The sequence below is a fragment of the Schizosaccharomyces osmophilus genome, chromosome 2 (assembly GCF_027921745.1).
Source record: "Schizosaccharomyces osmophilus chromosome 2, complete sequence".
In the NCBI taxonomy this organism is placed as follows: Eukaryota; Fungi; Ascomycota; class Schizosaccharomycetes; order Schizosaccharomycetales; family Schizosaccharomycetaceae; genus Schizosaccharomyces; species Schizosaccharomyces osmophilus.
Genome location: NC_079239.1, coordinates 1,777,558 through 1,790,322, shown reverse-complemented (window position 1 = coordinate 1,790,322; position 12,765 = coordinate 1,777,558). Strand labels below are relative to the sequence as shown.

At 39.1% G+C, this 12,765-nt stretch overlaps 5 protein-coding genes across 5 annotated transcripts; 1 reads left to right on the top strand and 4 right to left on the bottom strand.

The window, feature by feature from the left end:
• Nucleotides 1–145: 145 nt before the first annotated feature.
• tam5 (Schizosaccharomyces specific protein Tam5) lies at nt 146–607 on the bottom strand (the record flags this gene model as incomplete). The annotated part of the gene is made up of 2 exons (XM_056182104.1): nt 146–475; nt 518–607. The coding sequence occupies 2 exons, from the start codon at nt 605–607 to the stop codon at nt 146–148; spliced, it is 420 nt and encodes a 139-aa protein (XP_056037494.1).
• Nucleotides 608–1,805: 1,198 nt separating this feature from the next.
• Nucleotides 1,806–3,083, top strand: deb1 (DNA-binding transcription factor Deb1/Rdp1; the record flags this gene model as incomplete). Its single annotated transcript, XM_056182103.1, has 1 exon — nt 1,806–3,083. One exon carries the CDS (start codon nt 1,806–1,808, stop codon nt 3,081–3,083), a length of 1,278 nt encoding a protein of 425 aa, XP_056037493.1.
• Nucleotides 3,084–3,552: 469 nt separating this feature from the next.
• SOMG_03311 (NAD/NADH kinase) lies at nt 3,553–5,106 on the bottom strand (the record flags this gene model as incomplete). Its single annotated transcript, XM_056182102.1, has 1 exon — nt 3,553–5,106. One exon carries the CDS (start codon nt 5,104–5,106, stop codon nt 3,553–3,555), a length of 1,554 nt encoding a protein of 517 aa, XP_056038201.1.
• Nucleotides 5,107–5,819: 713 nt separating this feature from the next.
• Nucleotides 5,820–8,411, bottom strand: kap95 (karyopherin/importin beta family nuclear import signal receptor Kap95; the record flags this gene model as incomplete). The annotated part of the gene is made up of 1 exon (XM_056182101.1): nt 5,820–8,411. One exon carries the CDS (start codon nt 8,409–8,411, stop codon nt 5,820–5,822), a length of 2,592 nt encoding a protein of 863 aa, XP_056038200.1.
• A 607-nt stretch (nt 8,412–9,018) lies between these two features.
• On the bottom strand, nt 9,019–11,538 carry pan3 (PAN complex protein phosphotransferase subunit Pan3; the record flags this gene model as incomplete). The annotated part of the gene is made up of 8 exons (XM_056182100.1): nt 9,019–9,093; nt 9,148–9,219; nt 9,269–9,557; nt 9,606–10,152; nt 10,199–10,975; nt 11,019–11,205; nt 11,312–11,412; nt 11,526–11,538. The coding sequence occupies 8 exons, from the start codon at nt 11,536–11,538 to the stop codon at nt 9,019–9,021; spliced, it is 2,061 nt and encodes a 686-aa protein (XP_056037340.1).
• Nucleotides 11,539–12,765: the final 1,227 nt, after the last annotated feature.

Genomic DNA, 12,765 nt, shown 5'->3' with positions numbered 1-12,765 from the left:
TACATGAAAAGATGACATACGACCACGCGTCTTACTCAATACCTGTGTGAAATCCTGATAAAAAAGACAAGAAGCTTCATCCTCTTGGCCTAGTCGATTGGACGTCAGTGCTAACTTGATTTCTTATGATTAGAGGAGGAACAACTCACTTTGTGGATTCGTTTTGTATGGACTCCAATAACAATTGAATGGTTTGATTCGACTGACATAAGAGCGCAACTTCTTGTAAGCAGGATAAAAAGTCATGGCCGACAATATCAAAGCTCACCGACTGGATAAAGGGTTTCATCGTGGGTGAATGGCTTTGTAAACGAACCTGCAAAGCAGATGAAATGTTGAAATGTTTTGTTGATGAAGACGCTTCCATGGCATCCAAGCGAACAGAGCATCGGGGATGTTTGGAAATCGTCGCAGCTGGGAGTTGAGCAGTATACGATGGATATTGAGCCTTTTTTTTGGTAAGCTGGAGAAATGCCTAGGAAAACATGTTAGCTTCCGTCAAAGAAAATTCGCGTGCCTGTTGGAACTGAGTTTGAAGACGAGATAGAATTTGATGTCGATGTTCCAGCTCATCGATTAGTGATAGAACACAATCATTCGTATCCATTTTCGTTAAAGAATAAAGAAAATAAACAAATCGATAGAATGGAGAGATGTATGAAACGAACTTCAAGTGACAGCCGAGAACAAGGAAGAAAGAATTGATTCACTAGATCCAAGTGAGGAATAGCTGTGTTAATAAAGTACCTCTCACCAAAAAAGAAATGAAAGTCGAATAAGCGAAAACGAACTTTCGATTAATAGTTTCTCTTTGTTTCCTTCCCTCGCTCTAAAGGTGAAGATGCTTGTTGATGAATTGTTCAGAGCAAACCAAACCAGAGAAAGAAAAAGAAAACTTTAGAGATTAACAATTGATATGCTTAAATGTAAAAAAGCCTTCTACCTTTCCACCAGCACAACTTCCTTGCTTTCGAGACAGATGTATTTGTTACTCTATGGTGTTACTCGTGGTTTTTTTAACGGGCTCAATCCGTTACCGTAAATTCATTTTGCTACTCATTTGCTACCTTCCTGCTACTTACCAACAACACTACTCCAAACGCAAAAAATTTGGTTTGCTGACAAAAAGCGAGCAAAACGTGTTTATACGGTTTATAAAAGGTAAGTTTCATAATTTTCTTGCATACGTTTGATATGCATAAAAAAGGGGTGGTCTTTTCATTCAATCTGAGAATGGTTTTCAATGTTTGCTCAGGTCACAAGAGAGAAAAGCCCACTAGTAACAAAACGAATAACAGAGAGAGACTAACTCACAAGGATTAGGAAGAGAAAAGGTTGCTGAAGCGTTGAGTCCATCCACTAAGTGTTTATTTGGTGTGAGGTTGAATTTGATTTTGGAAACATTCGTTAGCACCTCGCCACTGTGGAATATCGCCTTTCTCTGAAACGTTATCGTCAAAGCCATCGAGTTTTTCTTACATTGTCGAAGGTTCTTTTCAAGCTACCTGAACTTTAGAATTCATTTTAATTGTTTCTTTAATTTAATTTTTCTAATTCTTCTTCTTTGGTCTTAACAGCGATTGTTGTTGGGAAGTTCTGGTTTCTTGTATATAGATTTTCGATTTACGAGACATTGATTTGCATTCTTGTTCTCCTTTTTGAGCCGTTTGCATTGTTTCTTTTTCATTTCCATTCACATTCTTTCTTCCGTCCGTCTTACTGCAAAACTTTTAGAATCGCCGTTACGTCCCTAACTTCAAAAACCCAGATTTCCTGCCTTTCCTTTTCTTTCTCCCTTCCGTATTATGTCCATTGCGCCTCGGCAAATTATGGATGACTCGAATTTAAAAAAAGAAGATCCTACTCATTCTCCTACTACATCCTCCGTACCCGTTGCTACCATCTCTACAGCTACAGGTCAAGATCCAATCTCTACAGGATCCACTGCAACCAACACAGGCCCTCATCACGGTGCTCCTCCACCAACCACAATTACTCCTGCAAGTGCTGGAGCTACCCCGAATCCTCCCAAACACCCTTCTACCGGTATTCCTCCTTCTCCCACTGCCACCACAATGTATAGATGTGATAAATGTGACATGGTCTTTGCAAAACAGTCTGGTTTAACAAATCACAAGCGGACATATCATCAACCCGAAACCGTCGTTATCATCGGCAGACGCAGGTACGTTTGGAGAAGAAATGAAAATGGTCGGTTTCAGTGCGTTTGCGGCCGTCAAAATTGGCGACGCCCGGTAAACTTTGCTTCCCACGCGAAGCAATGTCCGAGCTTTCTAGCCATGGACCCCAACAATATCCCTCCAGAGATCAATAAAGTTCCACCTCACGAGGACCTTCATTCTTTAACTGATTCCAGGCGCCGGTTTCGTCGGGGTCATACACAAGATAGTTTAACCCCTGGCCCGCATCCATCTCAAGTTGGCGACCCAAATGCGTCTACCAACGCTGCAGTTGCTGCGGCTGCCGTTGCTGCTGCCAATAACTTAACGAACGGTGTTCATACTCCTGATGTTTCACGAAATATAAATAGCTCTTTAGTAGACGCTGCAGAGTCGCTGGCAAACGTTTCTCAACAGCAACACAATCATCACCCTTTTGCCCGTCAACAAGACTATTCCACCCATCCTCTTGCTCGCACTCCTAATGCCTATAGTCATTCCATGAATATGTTTGCTCCAAACAATCCTAATTCCTCTTTATTACAAAATTCTATGCCTTCTGACGTTTCCATTGCTTCTTCCCTCGTTCAACAGCCTATCCACCCCTCGTATGATTCACGATTTTCTAAAGGTACTGATGCTCTTGTTGCTACCGCTTTAGGTTATGGTGCTCCTCCCTCTGCTGCCACTCTTTGTCCTTTGTATCGCGATACCCCTGCTGCGATTGTAAGTGAAAAGCTACGTCTACGGTTGGCCAACTTAAGAGTTGCATACTGCGAAGACTGTCGAGAATTTATATCCTTATCCGCAGCCCTGGATCATCGCCGATCGCAGCATTCACAAAGCATTACGCCCGATCTTGTACATGTGTACAGTGATTTTCTAGATTATCAAAATTGTTAAGCTGATGGCCGAATTACGACATTTTTTTTTTTTTCAGTTAAAACATATTTACTTGTTTCGTGTCTTGTTACTTTTTTATCATAATATTTCATGGCCTGCGTTGTAATAATATTCTTAAAATCTTTAATCTCTGGTTACTTTCATTTATTTCACTTTTTGATCTCTGAATATGCTTAATTTGATATACTCATAGACTACTTCATAAACAATGAACTTTATGCTAGGTAAATTCAATGAGATGAATTACGAATCAATCCAAAATTTCAAACCAATACCTACAAAAGTCATATATATTAAGCCATGACACAGTACGGATAATATAAAGCATGAAATAGCGGTTTATTTATCATTACTTGACATTATTTAGACAATAACTAAATATAATATACATAAAAAACATGGGTCAGATATAACAATAATGAAAGCGCAGATTTCCCAATGAAGTCCTTCAAAAAGTTCGCCTACTTTATTATTCGCGTAAGCCCAAGCCAAACTCTCTCGAGTGGTGGGCTCTTTGGCGATTTTTGCGGTCATTCCAGTTGAGTGTCTGCCGTAAAACATCAAACCAATCGGCAGAATGTTCAGAACGATTGAAAGAAGGGAAAGGGAAAGGAGATGCAGAAACTGAAATATAATCACCTAAACCAAGTTCAACACGATGGTGACCATCAAAAGCACACCAAGCATTGCTTCGTGCATCCAAAGGTACGACAATTCTCAAAGTTATACTGTCCGGTAATATTATAGGGCGGAAAGAAAGACTATGTGGGCAAATTGCACTAATTAAAATTGCCGGGATTCCTGGATGGCATAATGAACCTCCTGCTGCCACAGAGTACGCAGTTGAACCAGTGGGAGTCGACACGCACACCCCGTCTGATTGGAGACATGTTATAAACACATTATCAACATATAAATCTAGCATAATCATGAAAGGATTTGGACCTCTATCAATTAGGAGTTCATTTAAGACCGAGAACTGGCCTTCACAAATGTGTGTTTTCTTCTCACCAACATAACGCATTATTGAACATTGAAACCTCATCCTAAGATTGACAGTAAATCCTTTCCTAAAAATTACATCCAACGTCTGCTGATAGTTGTTGATAGGAAGAACACTAAGAAAACCTGGATTTGCAATACTATATGAAATAACAGGAGGGACAACATCTTGGAATAACCAACTAGCACGTAAAGCCGTGCTATCATCCCCTATAGTAATCACACAGTCAAAAACATTGGGCTGTTGAGTGCAAAGCTCAGCAGACCAAAGTCGGACGTTTTCCTTAGGAATAAAACTTTCAAATTCTGGAAGAGTAGATAACTTTTCTTCCAAATAAATAAAAAATCTGCTCTTGAGGCTTTTTGAACTATAGTTCTTCTCTAGAAGCGGAGGACTTCCTGAACGATCATTAGAGCTAGGCGATGACATTTGGGCTTGAGAGTCCGTAGAACTGGATCCAAAATCCTGCTGAGCAGAAGATTCTACAAAGTTATCTAAAAGCCATTGTGTCACTTGAACAGCTGCTTTCAAAGAATTCGGCCCATCGCTTGAAATAAGCAAAACTCTACGAAAACGAAAAGTTAATCTGGCGGCACTGAGCTTTGCTGCTAGCTCTTTCACTCTGGTTACTAGGCTCGTCAAATCTCTTTTATCACTTGCTTGTAATAATAAAGAGTCGGAACGTAATTGAGCAGCAGCGTGGTTTTGTAATGAAAGGTGAAGCTTGCAGTTATTCGAAGCACTATGTTTTACACGATCATGTTGACGCTTCCTATTATCCGGATCAAATCTGGGATTTTTTCTTGCCCAGCGTATTTTCGAAGAACGAACTGTAGAAGGACTTCTCATGTAATCCATCGATAAGTCATGGCCAATATTTGACATAGACAAATTGCTAAAGCTTTTTGACATATCCCTAAATTTATCTGGTAGTTCGGTACCGAAAGAACTACCAGCGCCATAAGGTTCTTGATCAGTGCTGTATATATCAGACTGTGAGTGTCGATTGTTAGGATCCATTGGAGTTGAATGTTTTTAAAAAAAAATATTTAGAATAAGAGTATAATTGTCGCGAGTCTTGCCTAGCTGGGGTGTTTATAGAAAAAAATAAGTCAATGTTCAGCCAGTTACAGAACTGAACGATCCAAAAGAGATAATACAATTGGAGGAGTTATTTGCGATTTTCCTCGATTTAAGGGTACTGAATGCAATTTCGAAAAAACAAACGTACTACAGTACATGAAACACAAAAGAAACTATGTCGCGTAGTCAACGGTTGTTCTTCTAAATAAATGGGCTTGATCAATATGCTCAACTTAGTTACTTTTCTCTATAGAATCTCCGCTATGATTAGTAATGTTCTCGGAAACCGTACATTTTAATAATTGGTGGGTAAGAAACGGTCTCTTGGCAACTAAAACGACAAATGACGGGGTATCTACCATGCCAATTCAAATTCATTTCAACTATGAAACGACATACTTATAATATTAGAAATGTAAAGTTTACTAGTAGAATTTCATTAAATAACAATATCTGACATTTTGTACTCAAAGTGAATACGTCTATATTTGATTGAAAGGCCTTCTATATTGCATGTGCTATGAAAAATGGATTGTTTTTTTAAGTTACCGTATAGTTTCAACATTCGCATCTTTTACATCCCCTTTATATATCCATAGTGCTTTATTTTTCCCTCTAAACCTAATAGCAGTTGCATTCGTTTTCCATAACTAAAATCTGGCTTGACGTTTAATTTGCTCTGTTGCCCAACGAGAAATATCTTTGGTTTGTTGAGTACAGAATTTCGTTTTTCCAGAATTTAGCAATTCCGTTATCCAGTCTGCTGCGAAATATTCTTTCAATTGACCACCGGAAAATGATTCAGCCAAATCTCCCAACAGGCCCAATGCCGCACGTGTTAAGGATTCCGTGCGCTCGCGATCTTTGGTAATCATATGCAACAATGCAAACATGCTATGTACATAAGGCTGAATTAAGTCTAAACGATTATCAGTGCGAACAGCTTGGGTGATACCAACAAATGCCTCTACGATTCCCAAACGTAAAGCATCTACATAATCAATCATGCTAAAACTAGCTCCAGGTGGTGCTTGAACCGACGACGCTTGCTGTAACAGGACCATTACGGCTTCCAAATAGGTTTCAAAAGCAGCACCGATTGCTAGTGCAATGTCACTGAAGCACGAAAGAATAGCAGGCTTGACATTACGGTCCAATACAGAGCTTTGTAAATCCTGAACCAAGATAGTCATAAATTCATTACAATATGGTAGAATTTTCGTGTTCAGAGCACGAGCCAAGTCGCCAACCAAACCAACAGCAACGGAGCATAGCTGATACTCTTGCTCATTGCTCAAAGCGATGGATAAATAAGGAGCAAAAGAAGAAACATATACTTCGAATTGTTCCTCTAAAGAATTCATCATAGCACCAACAGCTAACAGCACATCCTCGTGGACTACCGATTGCTTAGGTGCAGTTTGCATAGTTTGTAGTAATAAAGTCATGATTTGATCAGATGTTGATCTGATATCAGGTCCAAAACGACGAATTATGCTAGTAATAACGTTACAAAGATTAGATTGAAGCTCATCATGATTAGCACGTTCTTCAATGTCCAAAATTTGATTTTGTACTTGTATAGAAATTTCTAAGCGAGACATTATTACCGTCAACACATTGGCTATAATCGGTAAAGCGGTGTCAGCACTAAACGTAATAAATGTGCTTAAAGTTTCGTATCCTGAAGTCCTGGAATTACTCTCATTTCCTTTTTGATCAGTAACATGAAGTAAAGCTGCAATTATAGCTTCGTAGAAGGGTGTCATTAAAGACATGTCATGACTGTCCTCAGGTGCGAAATGGCAAACAAGATTCATAAAAGCCCAGCAGCAATTAGCGACAATACGGGGACTGTCAGTAAGGCCAGTCAAAAGAGCAGTGACAAGTTCCGGAAGATGGACTTCGGGATTTATAGCTTCAGCAACAAAATTTGAAATCTGTCCTAAAGCCCAAGCTGTAGTATCTTTTACAAAAATCACAGGATCTTTCATCATGTGAATGAGAACAGGCAAAGCCTGATTAACTAAAGGAGTAAGCATGGCAACATTGGGGCCTTCAAGGACTGAACCAAATGCCATCACAGCCGCCTCACGTTGGTGCCAATCAGGGGACTGAATGTTTTGTTCAACGAAAACTAAAACAGGATTCACAATAAGATCACCTACCACCTGAGCAAAAAGTTGTAAGCAAGTGGCAGCAGCCATGGAAATATTCCAGTCGTCCTCGTCGGCATCTTCGTCTTGCTTACAAAGGAGTTCAAGCAAAACCGGTAAGATATCAGCTGCTCCTGCTCTAGCAAACTCATGATTTTCCCTAGAGGGCTCTTCGTTGAGTTCCTGGGCCTCTTGAACTTCAAGATTAACTTCGATTTCTTCTTCACAAACGGTACTCCAAAACTCAACAGCCTGCAAAGAAACCTGTTCATTCGGATTATACATCCCTTGAGTTGTAAGAGCAAAAAGAGCCTTCTCCATGTAAAATGGCATTAAATCATAGTAAAGGTGCATGATTTTGACCAAGCATCCAAAAGCAGCGGTTTGAACGGGGGCTTCGGGACTTTGTGTGGCCTCGCAAACCACTTGCATGATATAGTTACGTTCAGCTTCATTGTTGAAGTTATCGCGAACAAATTCAAGAGAATCATATAAAGCGCCTAAGGCAGCTAGGCGAACGACGACGTCCGGCTCTTCCTTGCGAGCACCAGCAACCACTGCAGTTAGAATAGCATTTGATTGTGTGGACAAAATCTCGGAAGGAACTGCCTCAGAGATATAACCAATGGTTTGTAAAGAGTGTTGTTTGAGAGACGACGGTTGACCATCTCCGACATTGGCAACCAAAGTAACCATCAAATCGGGCCATTGATTGAGTGTTAATTCATAAGCGGCGATAGCTGCAACCAATTGAGCAGCAGATTGACCAGCCTGATGTTCTTGAGAAGCCAACGTTTGTAATGCACCAATTTTTACTTGGTGCTTCACTTCAATGGGTAGTGATTGCCATAGTTGTTCATATTCTACTTTACGAGCAGCCTCCCGTGCAGTTATCGAATTTTTCAGCGCCAAACCAGCAGCCATACGAATGTATGAGGCAGAACTTTCATTAGCCAGTTCCTGAGTGAGCAAGAGCATGTACTGAGCAAAGTCAGTACGGGCAGCATTTTCTAGCTGCTTTTCCGCGTTTAGACGCACATTTGCATCTGGCGAGAGTGTTTGAGCCAAAAACTCTCCCGCATTCATTTTCTTATTCCTAAAAAGACCTTATTTCTTTTATGTATGGAGTTTACGTTTCCAAGATTTAACCTTCAACTTTCCAGTCCCTTTTATGGTTTATAACCGTACAACAATCTGACTAATTATAACTTGAAAGAAGAATTTTCTGGTTAACAGAATTAACTTCCTTTCTTTCTACAAGAAAAGGTTATTTGTGGAAACCTACTTATGTGGATGGTAGAGGATAAGTGTTTACTATACCGCTACGTCTTTGACAATACTCCACTCAAACCACACTTCCGCCCGTAGAACAAAAACATAGAGTACTTAAACTTATTATTATGTTTATTTTATTCATGGAACTAAGTGCTTGCAAAGAGGTTTCAGAACGACCAACCGCTAAATCATCTACGAAGCGCAAAATTAATGTTAAAGAAATGATACATCGTTTAGTAAAGACTTTTTTATATTATAAGAGAACACTGTAAAGAAAAAACAAAAAAAAAAAAAGAAGAAAAAAATTCTTTCGTACAAAAGGCCTAATAGTTGGACACCGCATAAATGATAAACGATCAGCTCACTACTTTGCTATTCTGCAAAATCTTACAAATAAATAACTTCCGTTACAAACTTTTTATTTTTTTATACTAACATTATTAGAGACACGATATTCCAGTTCCATAAACGCAGTATTGATCGCTGTTTTCACCTAGTTTATTGGTCAGTAAAAAAACAACCTCTAGACAGACAATTATTCACATACATCTTTGTAACTGACTATTATGCGGTTGCAAGAATCTTCTAAAAGTAATTTTTCCTCTATTCCGGCATCCAGCTATTTTGTTAGTCATACCGCTTCTAAAATAAGTAACATATTCACTTACCTTGTTCAAGCATTGTAGAAGGTGAGATAGGTCAATATTTCGTTCAGGTAGTTTGGATGCATCAAGCAATTGAGATTTTATTGGATGCCCATCGCCTCTGGAATATTGCTTAACACGAAACATATATTTTCTGAATAAGCGAATGATCCAAAAGCGCCCACATGGAAACCAATCTGGGTCTTCGAGAAACTCAGGCCGATCATCCAGGAATTCGAATTTTAAAAGTACTCTTAACAATCGATCGTTTTCTATCTGCTCAGCTAGGCGAGACTGGTAAACATCCTGCATTCTGAAGAGTGTTAGCATTTTAAAATGGAAGTAAGAAAAAAAATCGTACAGAGCACTATTCTCATAATTTGTAATAATATAAGGTATAACAGATGGCAATACATCCGCAATTCGAATCCCGTCATCCAATATTAAGCTTTTAATCAGTTCAACGAAAGAGGATTGAATGTCATATCGAAAATCAAGGTTTGCTATATGACCTCTTGCTGTCGCAATGGATATATTTTCAATGCCAGATGCCAAAGATAAAAGCAAGAGACCGAGATTTCGACAATCCTCCACCTGAAAATCTTCTAAAGAAGTGTTTGGATACTCTGATATCACATCATAAATCCCCAAACCAAATAATGCTACTCGTAATTTCCCTACCATCAAAACATTTTTGGCCGTAATCATTTTGGCTGCCATGCCAGCGGAGTGAATGGTGTATAAAGCCCCAATCAATTGGCTGGCAATTATCCAAAGCACTTTTTCGGTATTTATCAACGGTTTTGAGAAATAGAAAGATGCAGCTTTTTTACGGAATACCGGAGAAGAGAAAAACAAGTCATAAAGCGAAGGACAAGAAGGAGAGTATTCGTAAACGAATACGATTGCTAGTTAAGGTTAATAACAAGAAGGTAAGCATGAGAAAAAACTTACACGGTTGCCCAAAAGCATGAGTCGTAAATGCCTCTCTGATTTCCATGATGTAAGGAGAATGGATTTTTGTCCATGGTACTACATTCGTAATATCTTTATCACGTAGCAACTGAAACTTTTGTAATTGAACAAATAAATACGGTTTTCCATTATCTCCATCAATTACTTTGTAAATAGCGGCCGGATATCCCAAAATAGGAAGCGAAGTAGTTATGGTACGTCGAGGGGTCAAGCTGTGATAAGAGAAAATATGAGTTGGCAATTTTGATGAACTAGAAAACAGAAAATTCTCTCTGGAAAGATGTAAAAGCCAACCTTGAAAGTCATCGGCGAGAAAAGTCTCGACTTTTTTCTTCTCTGAATCGTTCATAGTATGAAAAAAAGGCGGAAACTTAGCTATGATATGACGATCTAACTCAACACCTTGAACCTGCTCTGATCCAGTGATAGATGGGCTTAAATAATTACTTGGCTGCACTTGAGAAGGAAAAGGCAACAAACCGGGAGATGGTGAGGAAATAGCAGGGACAGCTCCTTTTGCCGATGAGAAAGATGGTGCGTTCACAGAAGGGTACGATGACATACTAGAGCGATCTTTAAGAGACAAGGAAGTAGCCTTAGGAGAAAAAGGCATAGCGTTACGAGCCAAATTTAATTTTCCTGGGGAATCTGCAGCGCCCCTGGAACTTGAAGGAGTCAATGAAATTGTCTTGGGAGGACTATTCACTCGATTCGTAGCAACCCCATTTTTTCCAGATGATAAAGCAGAAGAATAGGCTGAAAATGTAAGCATGAAAGAAAAATATTTGCGTTAACATACATTTTGCTTTCGTCAATGGAGTAAATTCTTTTTGGCGATTGGCTGAAGGAGCATCTGCGGGCTTGACGACCAAGGACGGAGTGAAAGACGGGGAATTGACGCTGAGTCGACTGGAAGAAGTAACTGAAGCGAGAGGTGTTTGTTCGGGTTTTCGTGAAGACTTCCAATCCTCACTAGGTGAAGCGTTCTAAATTAAGTTAATTAGATTGATACAGCGTTTTACGTCTAAGCAAATCAAGCAAAAGCTAGTCTCATGGCTCTTCCACTTTTCACTCAGTAAATGAACGCCATACCTGCGATTTGTGCTGAAAAATGCATCCTTTATCAATGTAAGGGCATCTTCCGTGAATCATTTCATTCCTACAAGGAACGTTGGTGGAGAAAATGGACGAATCTGAAAATGTTGTTAGCATTAAAGGCTTTCGTTGAATATGTACTAGAAAGACACATAATGAAATGTGTAATTTCTAAGTATGCGCCTGTTTTCTTGCAAGCAAATATTCGTACGTTTTTCCTCCATTTTTCCTTACATAGTTTTATTTACTGTGGTGGTGCTTTAAAGGTCGGACATTCCCAATACACAAAATGATGAAATAAAACGCTTGCAAATGTCTGTTGGTTTTTGAGAATCAAGAATGAAAAATACAGACTTCTTAACATATATGTGCAACTTTTGGATTTTTTTTGTTATTTTCATTTACTTCTAAGTGTTCGTGAATAGATGAATAACCCAAAACAAGAGCAATGTCGGATAACATTAATTGAACGGATGGAACACTTTCTCGAAAGAATTTTTAATGCTCTTGCAATTTTTTTTTTTTTTTCTAGAACAGATTTTGGATCGTAGAATGAAGGACGTTTATGGTTTTGCTCCGACAGCAACACGTACTTTGAAAGCGGTTTGAGGTTGAACCTCATCGTAATAATGAATTGAAACCCTTTTTCGCTATTTCTGTAAAGGCTGCGGCACTCTGTAGTGAAGAGCTCAGAATGTTATTTATAACTCGCGCAGCCCGTGGTCACTTTAGAAAAGAAAAATTCAGTGGAATCTTGTTTGTATTTGTCAATTCACTTGATGACAATTCACTTTAAGTATATATCTCTGACCAGGAACCAGCATCGTGAATTTTCTTTTATCATGACACTTAAGACGAGAGATCGTCAGTCATATTCACATCTTTTTGATGTCAATTGATTACTTTACTTTACTCTTAGAGTTGTTCTCGTAAACGGTGCGTATTTCTTTACGCTCGGGGAATATATTATTAAGGACGCTATATACTAAAGAAGTCTGTCTTGTTTACAGTTAGACTCAACCAACGGGAAGAAAATGAATCACTATGTTGGAAAGGTTTTGTTATACCACCTAATTTTCGCCAAAATGCTTTTACACATTCCATGTCTTCTCTATGCGCGCGCTTCCACGGATACATGCACTTTGAGGATTTCCTCGGGATATATCCCTTCACTGTTAGGGAACTATTTATGAAAAGCTTTTATCGAAATAATCCTTTTTCCGTTGTCAGAAACTTCGGTTGGAAACACATATGGATGATGGTCCCCATCGGCATTCTGCTGCGCCGGTAGTCTGCGTAGCGGAGTTCCTCATGATTTATATGCAAAGGAAATGGCGCTGTTCAGGAATAGCAATTAAATAATTATATTCTCTTTTATTTATTGTTAAAGGTGCTTTGGTCGTTTCCTTATAAACAAGAGATACAACCTTGGACGTTCATCGAACTGTGTT